This window comes from Thalia democratica, chromosome 4, assembly GCF_965202585.1.
Source record: "Thalia democratica chromosome 4, ktThaDemo2.hap1.1, whole genome shotgun sequence".
Lineage (NCBI taxonomy): Eukaryota > Metazoa > Chordata > Thaliacea > Salpida > Salpidae > Thalia > Thalia democratica.
Genome location: NC_139168.1, coordinates 30,445,767 through 30,469,825, shown reverse-complemented (window position 1 = coordinate 30,469,825; position 24,059 = coordinate 30,445,767). Strand labels below are relative to the sequence as shown.

Here is a 24,059-nt window from a genome sequence, read left to right as displayed (position 1 = left end):
AGTTTTTACGATTACAATTTTGAATTAAGTTCAGAATATTTACAAATTTTTATTTTTTTTTAGCATACCAATGTAAAAAAAATTATAGATGTATATACTTTAACAGAAAATTAAGTATTGAAATAGTAAGCTGAAATAACTGCTTCAAGCAAACTTAATTCGTTTTTCTGACGAAATCAAAAAAAATGTCTTTTCTTTTTGTTTACAAATATAGTTGCCTTCTATTATTATAATTTTAGACTTTGACTAGTATTCAAAATATAAAAAATGTATATTTTAAAATAAAAAGAAATTTGTTGTTATTAATTTCTTTTATTTTATTAAAAGCATTAATTTTCATTCATAAAAGTTAAGTTCAGTTATGGTAGAATTCTTTTCTGTGAAACTATTAAAAAGTTATACAATAGTTTATTTATCTATTCATATATAAAACTATCTTTACTGTTTAAGTAAAATTATTAAATAAAATAAAGATTACACTATTAGCACAAAATACTTATAAAAATAAACGTAAAAATATTTCAGCGTAACACATTTTTATTTTCTCAAAGAGGTTTTTCCTATCATTCAAGTATTCACATACTTGCTATTAGTATTTTTCATCTCATTTTAAAAGTTAATTTAAAGTTATGTCTATTCTTTTAGTTCTTATGTTACTAAACAAGTTTAAGGACATTTTTAAGCATAAATTCAATTAAATTTCGTTTAGTTTTATTTTCTTTCATTTTGTTTAATTGATTGTTTTATAACTAAAGATTTATATATTTAAATGATTAAAAATTATGTGTAATAGCTCGTAAGAAATTTCATAATCATGTGATGTACGACTCAATAACTGAAAAGTTCCTTTGTACACCAGGTCCAAACTTTTTAAGCGTCTGTACAAAATTGTCTGTACAAAAATTAAGAAAACACTCATGGGGTTTATCGTTCAATAAACCATATGAGTGTTTTCTTGATTTTTGTACAGACAATTCGTTAACCCAAGTAATTGAAAATCCAACCCATAAGAATGGTAACATTCTCGATCTCATATTATGCATTAATTTTGGTCTAGATAGAATCATATCACACTCAACTTATTTTCCATTAACAAACACTTGTGACCATAACTTGCTTTCACTTAAAATTAAATTGAAAATAAGATATTACCTATTGCTAAAGAAGTCTCATATGACTATAAAAAAGCAGATTTTGAAAGCATCAATGATTTCCTGTCAAAAATTAATTGGACCTCTTTATTTAAAAATTCAGAAAATCTCCAGTATTTTTACGATCAATTCATTAGCTTAATCCATATCTCAATCAAACGTTTTGTTCCAATTTATTCTAAAAATAACAAAAGTAAAAAATATCCATCTCATATTAAAAAGTTATTAAAAGAAAAAGCGAATCTATACAAAAAAAGTAAGACAAATAAATCACTTTTGATAAAATACAAAAACAAGTCTAAAGAATATCAATTAGCTGTTAAAAAATACAACTTTGAATATGAAAACAAATTCTGCAAAAACCCAAATTTGAAAAAGTTTTATAGCTACGTGAAATCTAAACTTAAGTTAAATAATTCCATACATCTCTTATATGATAATGATAAAAACAAAACAGTAACCTCAGATTTTGAAATAGCAACACTTTTTAATATAAATTTTCAAAAAGTTTTTAAAAAAGACGAGAGTTACCAATCTTTTAAGCTACCCCAAAAGAATTGTAGTAAAATGCAAAATTTTTTCATAACCTATGAAGACATTATAAGTTCAATTAACCACTTAAAAGATAAAATCATAAGAACGCCAGAAAAAATTCCACCCTATTATATCAAGCATGTTATCCAATCAATAATTTTTCCACTTTCATTAATATTTAATTGCTCTCTAGAACTATCTGATGTTCCTAAACAATGGAAAACATCTTTTATTATTCCTGTGCACAAGAAAGGTAATATACACGATGCGTTAAATTACAGACCAATATCTCTAACAAGTGGCTTTTCAAGAATTTATGAACATATTGTATCTGTAAAAATTCTCAATCACCTCTTTGATAACAAATTATTAAGTAACAAACAGTTTGGTTTTGTTCCAAACCGCTCATCAACCATTCAACTGTTAACATGCTTACATTATTGGTTAGTTCCTTATCTCAAAAATGAATTTACTAAAGTAGTTTATACGGATATTCAAAAAGCCTTTGATTCAGTATCACACAAAAGATTATTAAAAATTTTAAATCAGTATGGGCTACATGAAAGCCTAATTAATTGGTTTGATAATTTTTTAAATAATAGATCACAAAGAGTACTCATCAATAATACGCTTTCTGACTCTTTAACAATCTACAGTGGAGTACCACAAGGTGGTGTAGTTGGTCCCCTTCTCTTTTTAATTTATATTAATGATATTTGTTCAAACATTGATATCAAAAGTGAGATAAGCTTATTTGCAGATGATGCCAAAATCTTTAGTCAGTCAAATACTTCATTACAACTATCTTTAGATAACATTTACATATGGTTAAAAACAAGAAAACTAAACTTAAATCCTAGCAAATGTAAAATTCTAACCATTAACAAAAAAAATCTTCTCCAACTAACCTCTTAATCAATAACATCAAGTTACCTGAAATTAAAGTTTTTAAAGATTTGGAAATTTATGTTTCTAAAGATTTGAAATGGAATGAACATATCAACTATTTATATAAGATTGCAAAAACTACATGTTATCAAATATTAAAAAGTTTTAAAACTAATTCTGCTTCAATTCTGACAAAACTATTTAAAACGTACGTTCGCCCTAAACTTGAGTTTAGTACACAAGTTTGGTCACCCCATTTAAAAAAGGATATTAACAAAATTGAATCTGTGCAAAGGAGTTTTACCCGTCATATTTGTAGTCGTTGCAACATATCTTACACGTCATATAATGATAGAATGTTTAAGTTTGGCTTGAAATCACTGGAATATAGAAGATGGGAATTTGATTTATTAACTCTTTACAAAATTATCAATGGCAAATATAAAAGTTTTTTTAACCAGTTTTTTAATTTTTCCCAAAATAAATATCAACTAAGAGGAAATAATTTGAAAATAAAATGTAAATATGATTTTCAAAACAGTCAGTGGCAAGGCGCATTTTTTCACAGAGCAAAAGCTATGTGGAACAGACTACCTCAGGATATAGTATCTTGTGAGAGGGTAGAACAATTTCGTTTAAAGTTAAAAAGATTTGATTTAAATACAATAAATACCAGTAAAATTTACTAATTTTCCACTATAAACAAAAGAAAAAATATTCGTTTCCCTAAGCCTCCTCCCTACAAACTATTAGTTTACTTATTTATTTTGTAGTTATGAATTTTGTTTTATAAGCGATGATTTTAGACAAACTTCTTTACTGTGTGTACTAAGTAATATATATGTTTGAATTTTATGGATAGAATTTTTTAATTTAGTTCATTTGTTTATCATATTGTGTTTAACTTTGTGTTTTCATTTAAATTATGTTTGTATATATATATACATAATTTATCTTAAAGTTTTGAATATAAGTTTATTTTATTTTTCTCTTTTTGTGTGTCCTGTTTAAGTGGCTCAGGTTTTGATGCCTGAGTCCAACATTGCACAATAAACAATATAATAATAATAATAATAATAATATATATCTATGTTTTTGTAGGTTGGTAAAGGAACAAGAGTTTAGAATTTAAACTTTGGGTAAAACGGATTAAGGATTGGAGGTTAAAGATTAATTATGCACTGCTGTATTGATTGTATTTCTAATTTGCAAAACAAAAACTTAAAACGTACTTCTGCAACAGACGACTTTATCTATTTCGATAAAAAACTAATTTCGAGTTTAAGAGTTTTTTTTTCAAATTTTACATACGAAATCAAAAAAAAGACTAAGATTAAATAGATATATAAACTTTTATTCAAAAAAAAAAAAAAAAATTTTTGTCTATTTTTACCGAGCTCAACTTTATAGTTTCAGAAAAATATCAAAAAAATGAATTTTAGTAAAGTTAAAAGACCTGTGTTTTAAAGTCTTTTACTTAACCTCGAAACAATATTTTCTTTAAAAATGAGAAAAATATTACATCAGTTTAACAAAATAATTAGTATTTGTATGTACTAATATATGTTTTAAAAAGAAACTATTTTTGTTTTATTTATTAAAGCTTAATGTATACAGTCATACTACACAATAAAACAATGTAAAAAGTCAACATTTGTAGCAAACTTTCCAAAATGAGTTATTCATAACTACTTTTTACTCGTTCTGGTATTTTCTCCTAAAACTATTTCAATAATTTAAATGGAGACATTTAAGATCTAGTTTCTTCAAAACTTCTTTCTTTTTTGGCATTAAAAATAAATTTATTATGAAATGTAAAATAATATCAGTTTGTAAAACTATACTACTTTTAACCGCTAGATTTACCACATTCTTAACTTATGGCATAAATATTTTCTTACTTTTGCAACTAAACTTTAGTTGCAGTTTTTTTTCTGGTTTAGTCCCTTTTCCGGGAACCTTTTTTTTCAAATTGGTTAACAACATAAACTAAAGTATAAAATGGTGTAGGTGTAGTATATAAAGCATTGCTGCATACCAATTTTAATGTTTGCTTATTTAGTTAAACATTAACGAATTGTTTGCACATCTTCACACATTTGATGGCTCAACTGAATGTCATGACAACTGCTGCAACTCTGCTGAAAGCTGCATCTTTTACCAACCAGTTCAGAAGATTGTTAAGTAGCACAATGGAGAGTTTTAGCAACAAGTACTTTGTAGACGGAAAGTTTGTTGAGCTAAAGTCAACATTTCCTGTTTACAATCCCTACAATGGTCAGTTGGTTGGAAATGCTGCTGATTGTGATAAGAGTCATGCTGAAGAAGCCGTCAAGGCAGCAACAAAAGCATTTACTTCATGGAAAAACACTACTGCAAAAGTAAGGCTTTGGTAAAAAAATAATATTAATGTTTAATACTAGAACAGTATTTGTTAGCTGTTAAACTAGAGTTTTCGTCCTAAGTTACTACCAAAGTGTGTTTTTTGCTAAAATTTATGATTAAATTACAATTAAATACTTTTTAACAGATTTTTTTTAAAGCATTGCAATACATAAACTATTGCATTAAAAAATTTGACACACTTTTTGTTTAAACTACTTTTTTAACACCATAAAAGGCTGTGTAAAATTTAATACAAAAAAGTATTCCTTTAAAAAAACTAAAGTTAGTTTTATAAACTTATCATAAGTTAAATGTACAAGGTTTAAAATGTTGTGTGCTCTAAACTCTTAAACATTACAGTAAAGTAAAAGTGAATTGAACTAAATGTAATGATATCAAATTTCTACCAAAAAACCTAATTTTATTTAACATTTTTTTTTGGATATCTGTTTTGATTTTATAATTTTCAACTTAAAAATTTTTCCAAAACTATATTCAGGACCACTGTGCCATTAGGTCACACAGTTTTAAAGTTACTCCTAGTTTTTGACACAATAGTCTTAATTTAGCGTAAAATAGAGTTGCACACGTTCAGGATACTCAGAGAAAGTCAGGATATTTTATTTTTTCTTAAAGTCAGGATGACTTTGGGCAGTTTATAAAAATTTCTAGAAAATTTTAAAATAATTTTAAAATGTTAGGGCAGATTTTTTTCTAGATATAGTAGTTTAAGATTTAGATTGTATCAAATTTTTTTTATTCTAAATATCCAATTTTGTTAAAGAACATAATTTTTATTGATTGAATATATTTTTAGCTTTGGAGCTAGCTCTTCACTATTCTCAGAAATAACAATGTAAATCTATTAAGTCTGAAATTAATTTTTACCATGATTTGAGTTTATTCATGCAAATGAGTATTTTATGTAGTAAGATTAAAGTTAGTCAATTAAGATGTAAAAAAAAGTCAAACTGTTTTCTATTATATATGAAGTTAACTTACATAGTTTCATAAAATTATTCAAAAATTTTTATTTTCAATTTTAATTAATTTAGATTTTTGAAAAATCTTTGAAAACAGTATTTCTCATAATTTTAGTAAACATCTATTGCAGAACATACAAATACAATCTTCCTTTTTACTATTAAGAAGAAAAATGAAAATGAGGTATAAGTAATTTTAGCCAGGGGAAGTTTTTTTTTTAATGTTTCAAAAATAAGCTTTTCAAAAATCAGGGCAGCTTAAGGTCACTCAGGGCAGTTTTTTGACTCAAAAAGTTGCAACCCTGATAGATATGAAAAGTCTTTCAAATTGACTTTTAGAACTTTAAGATACTAAACATATGTTCAAGTTAGTTAAGTATTAAAAGTACTTAATGATTATAAGTTGGAAGTATGATTTTATAAATTATATTATGTATAATAAAAAATAGTTTTAGTTTTTTCTAAGTTTTATCATTAAAAAGTTAGTACAACTCGATAGTTGAACAATAACTAATTAAAAAATCAACAGCAAAGACATGGTGTACTCAAAAACTGGCACAGATTAATGATGGAAAATCAAAAATACTTAGCAGAAGCTATAACTGCTGAAAATGTAAGCTTTTAATTTGTTGTATAAATTATTGCTAAAAATGTTAAATGAAAAGTAAGACACTGCATTAGATATTTCTTTGTTTTCATAGCTGTAGAACTGTTGGTTTACATTTGAAAAAAATTATAAGGAATTATTTTATATTTCAAAGTCTGTTAATGAAAGTGAAATTATTATTTTTTTGTATAATGTTTTCTACAAAGCAGTTTCATATTGTTTAATTTGATATACTAATGTTATACTTTTACAACACTTGTTTAAAATACATAAGTTTATTTAAAACTATGTGAAACGTTTTTTATACAATATATAAAAATTTTACTACAATTATTTATTTAAATATAAAGTCAATAAATAATTTAAAATTAGCTGTGTAAACAGATTATTTTTAGTTCAAGCTGGTCACAAAAAGTTGTTAACATTTTTGCATAGTCTTCTTGACATGTTAAAGTAGTCAAATTTCAAGCAATAAAAATGTAAATGTAATAAAGTATGTACTTTTTAATAAATATAAAATAGTTTTTAAACAAAATAAAGTTTTCAAATATTACAAGGCTACTTATGACAACTCAGGCTAGTTTGAACTTTATTTTGAAAAACTAAGGCTTTTAACTCAGAGTTTTTTTTTGAAATTCTTTGTCTTTTTCAGACTTTAATTTCTTTTCATAAAATTTGTGTTTTTATAAAATTACTTGGTTATTATTTAGGTATTTAAGCTTGACTCAAATCATTTTTTTTTAGTTTTTTGCTCATATATATTTTTTTTAAATAACATAAACTGAGGTAGAAACAGGCTTGTTTGATTTTGCTCTAGTTTTTTTTTTAAATTTTGCCTAAAATTATAGCAACCCTTATTTTAGAGTAGTAAACAAATTTTTCCTATTTTTAATCGATAAAGTTTGAAAAGTTTTAAGAAGTTCTAAAACTTCAAATTTTTTCTTTACTATGAACAATTTTATTAAACCTCTTAAAAATGTTGCTTAAAGTAGTAACATGTTTATCCTAATTTTAAATATTTTTATAAGCAAAACTAAATGTTAAATTATTTTTGACTATTTAACTTTAGTACTAAGTATTATTTAATTATTTTTGTATGTTAAAATAAAATATTATACTAGTTGAAGACTAAAAAAAAACTTTTTATATATACATTCTATAATTTAATTTATGTTTCATATCCAAAAAATTCTTTTAATTGAAGCTTATCTTTGTTTTTCAAAGGTTTCTTTAGTTGTAATTTTATAAAGAAAAAAAAACATTTACATACTATATATGCAGAACCTATTGTTTCACAACAAATTAAGGAAAATAAATAATTTTATGTTTAAATGTTCAGTTTTAGATATGTTATATAAGAAGTATTATTTTAATTATATAAATTTCAGCAAAACATAATTTTAGTGTATTTTTCCTTAAAATCTGATGCTCGAACATGATGTTAAAGCTGTCAAAAATTAACGTAATGTATTTTAATATACTCAAAGATAAGTATTTAATTTACTAAAATTAAAATATAAATTTTTCACTATAATTTTTATATATTATATTAATTTTTATAGTATATTGACAAAGTATTACTATTAAAATTCATGTTTTTTAAAAGCTTTCAATTTTACGTTTTAACAGCTTTAAAGTTCTTTAAATTTAGTTTTGTTGAGTTTGTTTTTAATGCCTAAACAACCATATTTTAAACATCTGTGTCAATTTGAGATTTAATTTTTTAGTTATAAGTTATAAATGTAACTAAGAAAATCATTTGAAATTCTTTTAATTGTGTTAAACTTTATTACGAAAACTAATTAGTTTAAAAAAAAATACAACTTAGATTAATTAATTACTTACTGTTGTTTACTCAAGGTCACAAGTGGTACAAATTGAAAGTTAGAGTTATTTAAACATAAGTTGTAGATATTTTGCTTGTGTAAAGATTTTAAATGAATGTTGTTATAATTTACGCTAACTCTTTTAGAATTTGAGTTTAAAAACAATTAAAGTGTTAATTAAATATGTTTAGTTTTTGGTTTGAATAAATTTAAGGCCATAAGGGAGGGGGGGTTGTTAAGCCATATTTTTTGCAAGTTGATCTTATTTTATAGAAATTTTTCTAAGCTTGAAGATGCTTTTTGTAGTTTTAGAAAATTCGAATTATTTTTTGAGATATGAGTAGTCAAAGTTGGGCCGCATAATAGGTTCTATGGGAAGGGAAAGCTAAAACATTAAAAAAAGACTATTTAGTTTAAAATCTATCTCCTCCTACATTTTTCAAACAATCTTCTTCAAACTTTCACAGTCTAATCTTTATACAATAACAAAAAAACGTTACTTGTGAGTTTAGAATAAATTAAGTAAAAATATATTTAATCAAAAAAAACTTTTTTTTTGTCATAAAATTTTTATATTTTTAAATTATCAAAATTCATAAGTAACGCTTTTTCTTATAATGTAAGTAACATCTCCTGAAAATTTGAAGAAGATTACTTGAAAAATGAAGGAGGAGATAGATTTTAGTTTGCAAAAAATAAAATATCTCAAAAGTTAAATGATTTTTTTGAATTCTATAAAAACTGGTTTGTAGTTTGTAATTGAAGCTTTCATATAAAAGCCAAAGTTAATTTTTGTAAATGAAAGTGTTTTACCCCCCCCTCACTATGGCCTTAAGAAATGTTATAAGCTTTTTGTATTTTAAATATGTCTTGAAAAACGCTTACCATTAAAACAATATTGAAACTTTTCTTTATGCAAAAACTTTCATGTGTAAAACTTACATATATTTTATTTATTCTTAAGATTGTCATAAAAATACTTAATTCAATTTGATCTACTCATACAGTTTGATTTTCTCATCATAAGTATTAAGTTTTCTTGTTTTAACAAACTAAGACTGTGACGTTCTGTTCAGTAAGTTTGATAATGGAGATTAAAAAAGTATATAAACTTAACAGAAATTTTTAATTCAAACTTAGATTTTTTTCAAATTTTTTAGTTTTTCCTAGTTTATAACAAATTTTTGAAATTAAGCTATGATTGTAACTTTTAGTTTTAATTAATTATGTCTTTTCAATATACTGTAAATTAAATTTAAAGGATAAAAACCTAAATAATGAACAATAGTTTTAATCCTTATGTATCACTGTGGACTATAATCTGAAGAAAAACTCCCTGTGTTTAAATACTTTGTTAATAACGAAAAAACAGAAACGATTGAAAGTATAAATAACATTTATAACAATAAAATGAGCTACAGTTTAATTATTCTACATAATCAGTTTTGAACTGGAAATCTGAATTTGTATATGCATTTTTGGAATCTTTTGAAAGTTATATTTTCAAGTAGCTCTAGATTTCACCAAAAAAAATCTTTAATAACTTCTTTGAATTAATTAATTATTTGAAATATTTAAGAACTTAAGTTATGAGAATTAATATAACGTCACTTCAACATGTTTTAGCTTCATGTTAATGACTGATTATTTTAAACTTAAAAAAAATTTTTGAAAAGAGTTAATGGTTAGAATTTATAATGTTATTTTCCAATTAAAAAAAAACAATTAAGTTTTTAACTCTAAAAAAAGTAAATATTTAAACTGATAAGCTTGTTGAGAAAAATACTGTTTATGTTTCTGATAAAAATAAATTACAACTAAAAGTAAGGTAGACTTAAAAAGAACTTGAAATATTTTTATATTCTAATTAATTTTAAGTTCTTAGTAATTATAAAATAGTTTTGTATAAAAATAACATTATATATATAATTTTTTTTTATATAATTTTTTGAATTTAAACTTAAGTTTAAGTTGAGCATTTAAGATAGAGTTTTGATTAATGGTCATTATAGCTTTTTAAATTGAAGTATTACAATAGCGTATAATTTTTACAGTTTCATAATAAGGTATTAGTAATTCTTATCATTCTTGTTTTATTACGCTTAAAAATTAATTAAAAAAATTTTAATACATTTTTTAGATAGTGTTATTTCAGAAAAAAATTTCTTCAAAACTACTTTATATTTTATTACTCCAAAGCATTCAAAACAAGTTAAAACACCGAAATACTTAGAATTAAATTGAAATATGCTTATAATTTGAACATAGTTTCTAATTCTAAACAAAGACATTAGGATTTAGAAAAAACTTTTTAAATTGCTGTTACTTTAAATCTGTTTACTTAATTCTCGTAAAAATATTTAGTTTTGAAAAATTTGTTAATGAAATATAAGATTTTTTATTCAATTTAGCGTTACAAATGTTTATAAAAGCCGGTTTTTTTTTCTACTTATAGTTTGCAGTCTGTTATTATATACATTATTTTTAAATATTATTTTGTCAGTTATAAAACAACTCTTGATCAATAGAAAGCGCCCCGTTTTACCACTAGCATAAACTTTGCTTATTTTAAGCTTTTAAAAAGATACTTGAGTAAAGTTAAATGTTTACAGCATGGTAGTTTGAAAAATAACATTAAATAACAGGGAAAAGTAATATCAGAGGCGATGGGCGAAGTTGCATACGCCGCCTCATTCGTGGAGTGGCTCGCGGAGGAGTGCAGGAGGTCTTACGGGATGACGATACCGACCAATCACAATGGTAAGAGGTTCGTCACCATCAAGCAGCCAATAGGAGTCTCTGCAATGATCACTCCAGTGAGTTGATTGGTTAAGATTTCATCTGCTATTTTTATACTTTAAGTTGCTCGCTTTGCTAAAACTAAGCTGCTTGACAAGTTTTGGAATCTATTTTTAGTAGATTCTATTTTTATTTACAGGGTTGCTAAAAAACCCAGAATCCTGGAAAAACCTGAATATTGAGAAATTTTGAAAATAAAACTTTAATTTCTAAGAACAACCACTAAAAAACCTGAAAAAGTTTGGAAAAAAAGTTTACATAAATTAATGAAATATCGATTTGATCCAAAAAATCAATCACTTTAAAAAAATCATTAAAACAATTTTAAAAAACATTTAAAGTAGCTATACAGTATCTTTTCAATACATTTATACTATTTAAGACAGCTTTTTATCTTAAATTTGATTGTACTAAAAAATGGACCAAAAAACTTGTCATTTAAAAACCTGAGAGAAATTAAGAAAACCTGGAATTTGTATTTTTAACCTTTGGTAAAGCTGTATTAGGTATTCTTTAAGTTACTGTAATAAAGTTTTACTCGATAATTTTAAAGTAAAGTGTAATAAAGTTAATTGAAATATTTAACATGGGTTCAAGGAGATAAGTACAAACATTATGTTTTAAAGAATTCCATTGTAAAACAGTATTTCACTCTATAGGTCTTCAATTTAAATTAATTTCTTGTTAAATAGAATTGCTTTGTCTGAATAAATCGTAAATTATAACTTAAGTTTTTAGTAAGCAGTTAAAATAAAGTTCATGATTTTTTTTTCTATAATATATAGTCAGAATATTTATTTTTTATTTTTTTATACACTTTCAACTGACTTAAATACGACTTAAGTTTGAATAAATTGGCAGCAAAAATAGCTGAAGTGCTTTATATATATATATATTCAAGTTTAAGTTGTATCAAATATTTTAGATTTCATTTTATATAATTGTAGTTTAAAGCAGTTTAAAACTAGTACTAGCGATACTTAACATGAAAGTTTAATTAAAACACTTAATTTTGATTAATTAAAAAAACTTACCACGAAAATAAAATTATACTTATTTGTTAGACCTTTTTTTTAAATATTAACTACTTTTTGACTTGTGGCCTTTTATGAAATAATTTGAATTGTCGTGTAACCCTGATAATCTCTTTTAGCAGTGAAACACTGTCGTATCATTTAGATTATTGAAAATTATATTTAGATACTGAAAATTATTAGCATTTTAACATATTGTTTAAATTTTTGATTAACGTATAAAATTTACAATTAATAATTTTAAAAAATTATTTCATTCTGAAAACAGTGGAACTTTCCTATTGCCATGGTAACGAGAAAAGCGGGTGCCGCCATAGCAGCCGGATGCCCAGTGGTCCTGAAACCATCTGAAGAGACCCCTTTTACATCACTGGCCCTTGCTAAGGTATTCTGCATAATTTGATGCTGGTTTTTTAAATTATTGTACCTACATTTTGATACTACTACATGCTGATGCTGTGTATTATTAGCTCTCTAGTTATAAGTAAGAGTTTAATAAATTAAGTTAGTACTAATTTGTAAATTATAAAATCTTTCAAAACTACTTAAATTCTGGTGAACTTTTTGTGTTTTTGTAATTCTTAAATTATAAATTTTTTCCTCGATTGCATTTGGTATGAGCTATTTTTATGTTCATTAAAAAAATAGAACATTAAGTATTAATATACTGCTTGTTTAAATGTTTTTATATAATCTTAAAAATAGTATGCTTAATTCAATTGGTTTTTTTTTAAATTAACAACTTATAAATAATTTGTTACAATCGAGAATATTTACTAAAAAATATTATAAACTCGATTTCAAACAGTAAAATTTTGCAAAGTAAATGTGAACTAGATCGATAAATTTTCAGTTCGTTTTCTAAATTTTGTTTAAACCAAACTTGAAGTAAATTTTAAAAACTGCATGTATTTTTTTTACAGGAACATAAATACGATTTACACTTTGTTTATTTGTACAAAGTACAACAAATAGTTTTACAAAGAGTCTATTGATAAAACTTTAATTTGAACATCCGTTAACTAAAGCATTATTTAACTGAAAAATAAAATAAAACCAGCGTTAATTAGATAAACTTTGTGTATAATTTAACAATATTTTGTATATTAATTTTTAAGGTTTTTTAAGAGACGTTTAATAATGTTCTAGGGAAACAAGATGTATAACTTTTTCGTTGATGTCTTGTGAACTTTTTGATAGTATGGTCGATGTTGATTTATAAAATACGTTTTGTTTATTTTATTTTAGGTATAATAATAGTTTGAAACATTAAAAAATGTATTTTAAACTAAGAGCTGATAAACATTCAATTTGCTAAAAGTTTAATACAAAAATAAGACTGAAATAAAAGAAATACCTTTCAAGATTTAAATTTTGAAATTATTATAATCATTTCTAAGAGGTTTCCAATAATGATAAAATTTATAAACATATTTAATTTTTTTTTTTCAAATAATAAAAAATTATATAATCTTTTTGTTTATTAGTTATTTGTATGTAACTGTTCTTTTAATAAATGCAAGTTACTTACTTTTTTGTTTAAATCAGTTTCTAGTACAATAAGACATAAAAGAAAAATATACTTTTATAATTCTTTTAACAAGAAAATAAAGTATTAAGTTGTTTTTTTGTTTCTGTCTAAGATCGTAAAACTTGTATGCGTTAAACATTTTTACTTACTTTCCCACCTAAATGAACTGCCCACTTGTTTAAACTTAAAACAGTGATGTTTTGTAAAGTAAATGCGAACTAGATCGATAAATTTTTCAATTCGTTTTCTAAATCTTGTTTAAACCAAACTTGAAGTAAGTTTCAAAAACTGAATGTATTTTATTATTGGAACATGAATATGATTTACGCTTTGTTTATTTGTACTAAGTACAACAAATAATTTTACAAAGAGTCTATTGATAAAACTTTCATTTGTACATCTTATTAAAAGCACTGTTTTACATAAACCAAAAATAACACCGCCGTTAATTAGATCAACTTTGTATTTACTTTTAGCAATCTTTTGTATATAAAGTATTAACTTTTAAGATTTTCTTTAAGAAGTATTTAATAATTTTCTAGGGAAACATCTTTTGTTGAAATGATTGATATTTATTTGTTAAATAAGTTTTGTGTAGGTTATTTAAGCTATAAAAACAGTTTGTGACTGCTTAAAGTTTTTAAACTGAGAGCTTTTAATCGTTCTATTTGCTAAAAGTTTAATTAAAATAAAAAGATTAAAATAAAGTAGTACTTTCCAAAATATGAAGTTTGAATTTTTTCAATAATTTCAAATAAGTTTCCAATAATTATCTAACTAATAAACGTGTTTAATTTATTATTTCGAATAAATATAATTTGATGTAGTTATTTTTTCAACTATAATTATTTGTATGTAACGTTATTTTACCAAATGTAAATAACCTTTTTGTTTAGGATTGTTTTAGTAAAAGAAGACATAAAAGTTACAGTGTTATAATTCTTTTATTGAAAAAATAAAGTACGATTTTTTTTTCTGTTTCTATCTAAGATTGTAAGTTTTGTATACGTGAACTTTTTTTAGTTACTTGCCCACCTACATAAACTGCCCACTTGTTTAAACTACCCTCATGTTCAAACTTTTTCCTTCAAGTAAGTTTTAGCTAGCATAAGTAAATAGGTCAAAGGTTTTTGTAAAGAAATTGATTTTACATTTTAAAATTAGAAATTTAATTTAATTTTATATGTCAGTTATTTTTTCATCATAATTTTTCCATATATGTTTCCAAGTTATAATAATGTTGTCTAATGTCTAACATTGGATTAGGCATGAAAACCCAGACCATTAAAACAAAAATCTATTATTTTTCTTTAAAAAAAACATTTTTAAGGTCATCTGTATTTTTAAAACTTATGCAGCTACTTTTAAAAATCTGGTAATAAAATTTTCAATCAAACTAAGTTTTATTTCGTACTTCAAAAAGACATCGGTTGAAAAAGAGAAGTTTAAAATGTACTTTTGATGGTAGAAAAATAAACTTTAAAATGTAAAACAAAGTAAGTTTTTGCATACTTTTTTTTATCTGAATGTTAGTTGCAGACTAATGGAACGACTACGGTTAATATTTTTTCCATATATGTTTTCAAGTTATAATAATGTTGTCTAGTGTATTGGACTCAGGCATGAAAACCCAGACCATTAAAAAAAAAATCTATTATTTTTCTTAAAAAAAAATTTGGAGGTCATCCGTATGTTTAAAAATTATAGATCTTGTGTAACTTTAAAAAAATAAAATTAATCTTTAAGCTTGTTTAAATTTTAAGTAGATAATACTTACTTAATATTTTTATATATTTAATAGTTGTTGTGTTTTTGCGTAGACTTTTATTCATCATTATTATAAAAATTTATCAGTATTTAGTTTTTGTCTAGTTCTCTATAAATTATAATAATTCAAAGTACGGCTATCTGTTTTACAAAGAGTCTATTGATTAAACTTTAATTTAAACGTCCGTTATTAAAAGCTTAGCTTTACTTAAATTAAAAATAACACCAGCGTTTATTACATAAAACAGTAAAAAAGAAATATTTATAATTTTCTAGGGAAACAATTTGTATAACTTTTTCATTGGTTGTCTTGTAAACTTTTTGTTATAATGGTTGATGTTGGTTTATAAAATAAGTTATGTGTATCTTATTTTAGCTATAAAAATAGTTTGTGACAATTTAAAGTTGGTTTTCTAACTGAGAGCTGATAAACGATCTATTTGCTAAAAGTTTAATTCAAAAGAAAAATTAAAATAAAAGAAATAGTCCTCAAGATTTAAACACTGAAATTTTTATAATCATTTGAAATAGGTTTACAAAAGTAATAAAACTTATAAACGAATTTATTTTATTCTTTCAAATAAATAAATTATAAATAATTAACTTTACACGACCAACAACAACAGCATCCGAGACAACCTACAACCGGTTTCGTCCTTATTAGGACTCATCAGGCAATACATAGATAGATAGACCAAAATAGATATATAAATAAATAAATTGTAATGGAGTTTTAAATATATAATTATTTGTGTGTAACTGTTATTTTAATAAATGTAAATTACTTTTTTTCTTTTGAATTGTTTCTAGTACAATAAGACATAAAAATTTTACTTTTATAATTTTTTATATAAAAAAATAAAATACGATTCTTTTTTCTGCTTCTATCTAAGATTGTAAATCTTGTATGCGTTAAACATTTTTACTTACTTTCCCACCTACATAAACTGCCCACTTGTTTAAACTACCCACATGTTCAAACTTTTTCCTTCAAACAAATTTTTGCCAGCATAAGTAAATAGGTCAAAGGTTTTCTTAGATATTTTATTTTACATGTAAAATTTACAATTTATATCAAACTTTACATTCTAGTTGTTATTTTCTGTGTATGTTTTTATGGTATAATAACATTGGACGCAGGCATCAAAACCTGGGCCATTTAAACAAAAAATATATTAATTTTCTTATGAACCTCTTATTGAAATTTCATTCCTATTTCTACAACGCATGCAACTACTTTTCAAAGTTAAAAACAATCTTGAAAGTTTGCACTATTACTAGATAATTCTTACATCGGGTAACAATGGTGTTTAAATTTTCGAACAAAATAAAAACAACGCTTGATTTGAACAGCTACGATTATTTATGGAAATTATTCTTTGTAATTTGTAACTGATGATATATACAAATAAATACAACCAAAGTATAAACTGGTATTATTCAAGCAGCTTTTTGTCTAAATCAGTGTTTCAACAGTATTTTTCTTTACTTCAGTTGGCATCAGAAGCGGGACTGCCCGCCGGAGTGCTGAACGTTCTGCCGTCGAGCAGAGAAAATTCCCCCGAAGTGGGAAAGTTTTGGTGCGAAGACAAGCAGGTGAAAGCGATATCCTTCACCGGCAGCACGCAAGTCGGAAAAGTTGGTTTGAAGTTTTTTATTTTGTGTTTTTCTTTTTGTTGTTTTAAAACAGGAGTTAGCAGGTCGAAAAGGAACGATTTTAATGTGCTAAAAAAACATACGTTTTACTAATTAATTTAGTGAAAACAGTTTAGGCGGTAGGTTATATTTTAAAGGTAAAAATATATTTTGAAATATATTTTTGGAAAACAAATTTATGCTAAATTAAATAAAACAAAATTTCAGTTCTGTTTTAAAAAGTGTAATACGTTTAGTTTAAATAGCAATACGTGTTAAGTTCACTACTTTTGACAGATTCTTCTGAGCCAATCAGCGTCGACGGTGAAGAAGGTCATGCTTGAGTTGGGAGGTCACGCTCCGTTTGTCGTGTTCGACTCTGCTGACATGGACAAGGCGATACAAGGAACCATCGCTGCTAAGTTTAGGTAATTTACAGTAGCTGTTCAAAAAGTGTTTGAATTCGTATAAGTTGAGACCGAAAGGATTGAATTAGATTACATAGGTTTAAAATACACGGTCAGTTTTTTTGTTTCATTAAGTGAGAAACTTTATCAAATTGTCTATATCCAACTACTTTTGGCTTATATTTACTTGACTATAATTATATAAAAGTTATTTAGATTGGTCTTGTGAAAAATGTACATTTGTACTGCAGGCTGGCTAAGTTTTCGGTCGTAATTGTTTTAGGCCTTGAATAGATAGTTTCATATTTTTGTGATTTTTTATTTCCTTAGTTGTTGCTAATGTTTAAAATAAGTAGGTTTTCTGCTGGACATAAAACTAGACGCAAATTAGTGTTAATTTCTTTTTTTTTATACAAAATTGTATTTAGTATATTACTACATAGTATCATAAACATATTTTTGAAAAAATGCTATTAAAAAGTATAAAACAATGTAAAAAGCTAAAATAAATTATAAAAAAATTAAATGAAAGTTATTTCAAGATTAATATTAATTGCCATATTTTACTAAAAAAAACAAAAGTTGATTAAAATCAATTGAAAACCCGGTCTCAATTCTTTAAACGAAAACACTTAGAAAGAGATCTTTATTTTCTTTTTTAAATTTTGCTTACAAATACATACTTAAAAAAATATATTAGAGTTTTATTTAAGATATGTTTAAAATAGAATTAAATCCAAAAAAACATTTAGATTCAAATAAATTTAATAAAAGACTGAAATAAAAAACTTACTAATATATAGAAAAAAGTTAGAAACTCTGAATCTAAGCAAACAAACTATCACCAAAAGAGTTTTTGTAGTTTTCTGTAACTAAGGGTAACTATAAATAACAACAATAAACAAAAATAACAAAATTCATTAAATCAGAACTTCTTATTGCAAATTTTGTATAACATTCTACAATTGTTTGTTTAAACTACTGCTTAAATTTATTTTTGCTTTGAACTATTAAATTATATATATAGTTATATATTATAATTTTTGTTTTTTTAGTATTATTATTATTATTATTAGTTGTTTTTTTATATTATAAATATTATAATTATTATCATATTTAATCCGACACTTTTCTTTAAAATCTAAATTATTCCTTACTAGTCTTTCTAAAAACTGTACCTTGCATTTTCTATTTTTTTGATAAATGATTATAGTGAATAATTAATGCAAAGTAGTCCTGAGTTCTTAATTTGTTGTGATTATTTTATTTTTTCAAATGTTTCTGTGTATTTCATATTTTTGCAAAACTATTCATTGGTTGACCAATGTATAATTCCTTACCAATAGTACATGTTGCAGCATATGTCCCGTAATCTTGATAATCGAGATTTTGTTTTACACTTATTTTTTTATTGATTTATCTCTATTTATCAACTTTGTTTATAATCCCAAATTTTCCACATAACGCTCATTTCCACTTTCAGAAGTTTTGCATTTTTCCGATTTAATACATTTGGTTTTTAGGTCAATGGGTGTATCATCTTAATCTTCTGCTTTTTAGTTTAATTTTTTAGTCTAATAGCTTCTGACAGAATAATGTTAATTCACATGTGCTGGGTGGTAAGAAGTATCATTTAAGAGTTTTGCTGCGGGTTTTATGTAGTTTGTAGTTTTAAATGTAGCTTTTACTGACCTTTTTACTTTGTGTGAAATATCTAAAAATTGCAGTGCTTTCTTCATCTGTTGTTGACGTTCTTTTAAATTACAAACAAGTTAAACTATAATAAAATAAAATGTTTGTAATTTCTAAATAAGCCTGATTTTAAAGAATAATGATAAATTAAACAACTAAAACAATAAAAAACAGATATTTTACCATTCAAAAGTTTTTGTAGAATACTTGTGCTTAGTTTTTGAACTAATAGACTTTCTGAACGTAATATATCATCACAAAACTAGGTTGCAAAAACTAGTGTGGAAAATAGTTTCCGCATTGGTTGTGTAAGTTCCTAGATCACTTTAAAACAAAGTTGTATGAAAATTTGAATTCTACCTTCAAGTGTGTAATTTCATCCTACACAAACTAGTTTCTTATCCTTCCTTCTGTAAATTGTGCCCGGGCAAAAAATAAACTTTTCTATCACTGGAGGCGGTAGCACTCATCTATTACACATGAAAGATGCAACGTCATTGCGAAAATGCAGCAAGTGCCCAACACAAGCGTTAAATCAAACCGCTGGAAATTTCAAGAGTGCTTATACATGCTAACTTTTTGCTTTCAGGTACGCGGGGCAGACGTGCATATGCCCGAACCGGATGTACGTTCAGTCGGGAGCGCACGACGAGTACGTGAGGAGGCTGGTGAAGGAAATCGGCGAGAAGGTCAAGTACGGGGATCCCACCGACAGCAAAACAACTCACTGTTCGCTCATACACAAGAAGCAGGCTGAAAAAGTTTGTTTTTTGTACAATAATATTCGAGTGTAAAACATCAGGTATGCAGATGCGTTAGAGTTAGAGTTTGAAATTAATTCATATCATAGCTACTTGAAAGGTTTTGCTTTTAAAAGTGTTTTAGTTGGAGTAAATATTAGTTAAATTTTTTTAAATATGAAGTTAGTTTGTTTTACTTTGACATCTTCATATCTATAAAGTCTTTATCTTTTAAAAAATAAATAACTTATTTTAATGTAAGTTTTGTTCTACTGCTGTTAGAATTTTTTTAATAATTTTATTTTTACCACTAGGTGAAATCGCACGTTGACGACGCAGTTGCCAAGGGAGCGAAGTTGGTGTGCGGGGGAAAGTTGATGGGCCACAACTGCATTGAACCCACCATATTGACCAACGTAACCATGGACATGATGATTAGTTGCGAAGAAACGTTCGGGCCCATTTGCCCCATTATCAAGTTTAAATTGAATAATTGTACCGTAAATGCTTTTAGAAAATTAAGTTTATGAAAGTTGGTTAAATATTTAAAAGTTTCATAGAGTTTGCAATACCAAGATTTTTCTTATATATTTCAAATTTAAAAGGTATTTGTTAAATACATACTTACCTAAAATACACAAGACAGCATAAAGTTATGTTATGTGTAAAGGTAACAATTGAAAAAAAACAGATTATATTATTAGACATGTAAACAATAAAATAGCGTCAATTTTTTTTAGTGAAACTTTCAAAGTAAATTACATAAACTTTGGTGTAAACACATTTCAAACACAGGTTTGATACTGAAGAAGAACTTTTGAAGATGGTCAACAATTCAGATGTGGGTCTGGCCGGTAAGTTTGTTGTTACAAATTAGTTACTTTGTATATACTTTACAAAATAATGAAACTAAATTACTTTATCCTTGTGAGTTTTATGCAAACGTGTATGAAATACGTGTATTTCTACATAGTGACATAGGATAATCTTTATTACATGTTTGTCAAGTTTAATTTTTCATCATGTGTTAATTATTAACTTCAAGTTTGTGAAATGTTAAGTAATGTTTGCCAGCTAATTGAAATTGCCTTAACTCGAGTTATTGTTTGTGTAAAGTTAATAATATTTATCTTTAAATTTGTTTATCTACATTTATCATTATATTACCAAATCTTTCAATCAAAATTATTTTAGTTATTTATAATGATACAATGATAAACTATCTTTTAACAACTTTATATCTACTTTATTCTATCTTTTATGGTTTAGAGATATATTATCATCGACTTTGTATTTCAAAATTCCAAGCTTAACAAATAAGATATTTTAGGAGTAGCTTTTTGATAGAAAGTTATAAAAAAATTTACTACTAATTCTTCTTGGTAAAAAAAAAATCCAAACATGCTAAAGCATAGCCAATACAGTTTCACCACTACTCTAGCCTACATCAAAATAAATTTTAAACGTAAAACAGTGCAAACCGCTGCAGAAGCTTTTCAGTCAAACCAACGTTTAAGTAAATTAAAACCCACACGTGCGCGCAGGTTACATGTTCAGCCAAGACGTGTCGCAGTGCTGGAGAGTGAGCGAACAACTGGAAGTGGGCATGGTGGGGGTCAATGAGGGGGCCATGTCCACCTGCGAGTGCCCGTTCGGCGGCGTGAAGGAGTCGGGGCTGGGCAGGGAAGGGTCGCACGACGGCGTGGAAGAGTTCATGGAAACCAAGTATCTGTGTTGGGGAATTTAATTTTTGCGCGTGTTCGAGTTTATATTCGGAAATATTTCAACTTTAGGCAAGCTTTAACAAAACATGCTTTTGTAGCTTGATTTTAATATATTACTTTATTTACAAGTTTATTTATTCTGAAATTTAATTATAAAACAAAGTTTAGCTCACTTAAGAAGTTAATCGGATCATCAATTTAATTCTTAACATTAAATATATTTTACTTAATTTTTTTGTTTTATTTTTGCTTTATACAACCTGTGCAATCGTAGAAGGCATAACAAATGAAAAAATTATGAAAAATTTATTAAAGTAGGATTCAAAAGGGAACAAGTTGGTGTAACTATTATACGTATATTATTTTTTGGCTGTTTAGTTTTCTAATTAAAATTCTAATAAAAAAAAAACATTGTTAAAAAACATCATACAAATGTTTCTTTTTATATGTATAAGACCTTCTAGTTGTTAAAAAAACTACTTGACTACACTAAGCAATTAAATGATGAAGAAAGGTATATTAATTTAAATCTACTTTTATATACTCTGGAATAAGTAAACTTTGTATAAATGATAGTTATATGTTATGTATAATACTATTTATTATTTTATTAATAGTATAAAACAGGGTTGGAAAAAAAAAAACTGGAAAATCCTGAAACTTTAAACAATTTTTAGATGTAAAGTAATGAAATTTTAACTTCACACGAAAAATCTATCATATAGATAAAAAAAAAGTAGGTTTGTAGTATGCTTTCCATGTTGTTAAACTATTTAAGAGATTTTACCTTCAACTTAATTTTAAACTACATATAGACTCAAAAACTCGTATTTTTTAGAACCTGGAAGAAATTCAAAAAATCTGGAAGAAGTTTCAAAAATTTTGGGAGTCCTGATAAAATAAAGTTGGTAGAGTTCCAAAATACTAGCACTAAAAAACCAAAAATGGCAGTATTATTTTACAAAAAAATAAAACCGACTGAAACTACTAAAATAAAATGTAACTAGAATACTTTAAAGATTAATAAAAGCTCAACGATTTAAGTTATATCAACAAAATAATGCTACAAAAGAAAGAGGTATTTGATTTTGGTACTTTCATTAAAATGTTTAAAAGTCTAATTCAGAAATTACAATTTAACTTATCAACAATAGTGTAATACTTTCTAAATCTATCTTACAGAGTTGTCTTAGTCTAAGATTTTTTTAAACCTTGCGTATATATCAATAGTAAGTTTATAAATAGTATAAAGGAGGCTGGTATTTAGTATTAGTATAACAATAGTATATAAACATTGATAATTTAAATTTGAAGGTTTAACGCTAAGCTCTGCTTAAATTTGTTTTAGATGTGAATATAGTTCAGTAGTTTTTAAGGTCATCAAAGTCTGTACAACTGCAACAAAAAATATTGCACCTCAAGCTTTATTTTAGCTCTTTATTATAAAATACTATCAAAATTAGCTTTAGAAGAAACAAAAAAGTCACGTTGTTTTTTATTGAAATAAGTTGAGTATTTTTTGTGAGTTGAATGAAATCGCGATACTCCGACCAAGGACTACATTTTTTCACATTTGGCCCGCCTACTAAATATGTTGAAAAACCCTAACTTAGACAATTTATGGTATTTTTGCAAGCTTAGCTAGTCTTTTAAAATTATTTTGTCTTTATAATTGTAATATTAATTAGTCCTAGCTCGCATTAGCGTATCGTTTTTTCTGAAGAAATTTTGACAGTTAAATATCTTACTTCTAGATAATTTTTATAAAACGCTCGAAAAGTTTCGTCTAAGTTGGGTATCCCAAAATAGGCCAAGTGGCCCCCCTGGGGGCCATTACAGATACTCAGGGGGCAACGAGCAGTAAAGCGGTAAGAGGGGGGGGGCATGAGGTCATAATTTGAAATTTACACTAGATATTCTCGAGTTGCAGATGAAAAAAAAGGTAGTTTATGAATAATCTTATTGAAGGGGGCCATGGCTTTTTTAATTCCTTTAAAGGGGGCCATTTGCAAAAACGTTTGGGAAATCCTGGTCTAAGGAAACCTTTCTGGTATCGAGTCATATACCATTTGGATACAGTTTAATGAACTAGACTGTTAAATATTTTACCTAAAATAGCACGTTAAACAGTGTTTGTTTTATCAAAAAAAAAGAGTTAAGCTAGGTTGTTATAAATCAGAAAATAAAGAGTTTTCGACACTGAATATTAAATAAACCCATTTTCGTTCTATGTTTTTCTTGAGTAATTTTGTGATGATTTTCTTATAGAAATCTAGCAAGTATGCTCACTAAGTCACGTGATTGTAAATTATAAAAAGTGTACTTTTATTCTTTCAAAATGTTTTAGTAGAATTGT

General features: G+C 25.5%; 1 protein-coding gene across 1 annotated transcript; it reads left to right on the top strand.

Annotated features, from left to right (window-relative positions):
* The first annotated feature begins 4,555 nt into the window (after window positions 1-4,555).
* Window positions 4,556-22,105, top strand: LOC145832908 (succinate-semialdehyde dehydrogenase, mitochondrial-like). The gene is made up of 10 exons (XM_082940110.1): window positions 4,556-4,954; window positions 6,471-6,554; window positions 11,020-11,190; window positions 12,476-12,592; window positions 17,000-17,143; window positions 17,438-17,568; window positions 19,829-20,000; window positions 20,294-20,457; window positions 20,775-20,833; window positions 21,524-22,105. The coding sequence occupies exons 1-10, from the start codon at window positions 4,676-4,678 to the stop codon at window positions 21,724-21,726; spliced, it is 1,524 nt and encodes a 507-aa protein (XP_082796236.1). The 5' UTR covers window positions 4,556-4,675; the 3' UTR covers window positions 21,727-22,105.
* Window positions 22,106-24,059: the final 1,954 nt, after the last annotated feature.

What these genes read in the sequence shown, in the direction of transcription:
- LOC145832908 (XM_082940110.1), top strand. Translation starts at nt 4,676, where the DNA reads ATGGCTCAACTGAATGTCATGACAACTGCTGCAACTCTGCTGAAAGCT. An exon ending in GCAGCACGCAAGTCGGAAAA is followed by an intron (nt 17,144 to 17,437) that starts GTTGGTTTGAAG and finishes TACTTTTGACAG; the next exon opens with ATTCTTCTGAGCCAATCAGC. An exon ending in ACCATCGCTGCTAAGTTTAG is followed by an intron (nt 17,569 to 19,828) that starts GTAATTTACAGT and finishes TTTTGCTTTCAG; the next exon opens with GTACGCGGGGCAGACGTGCA.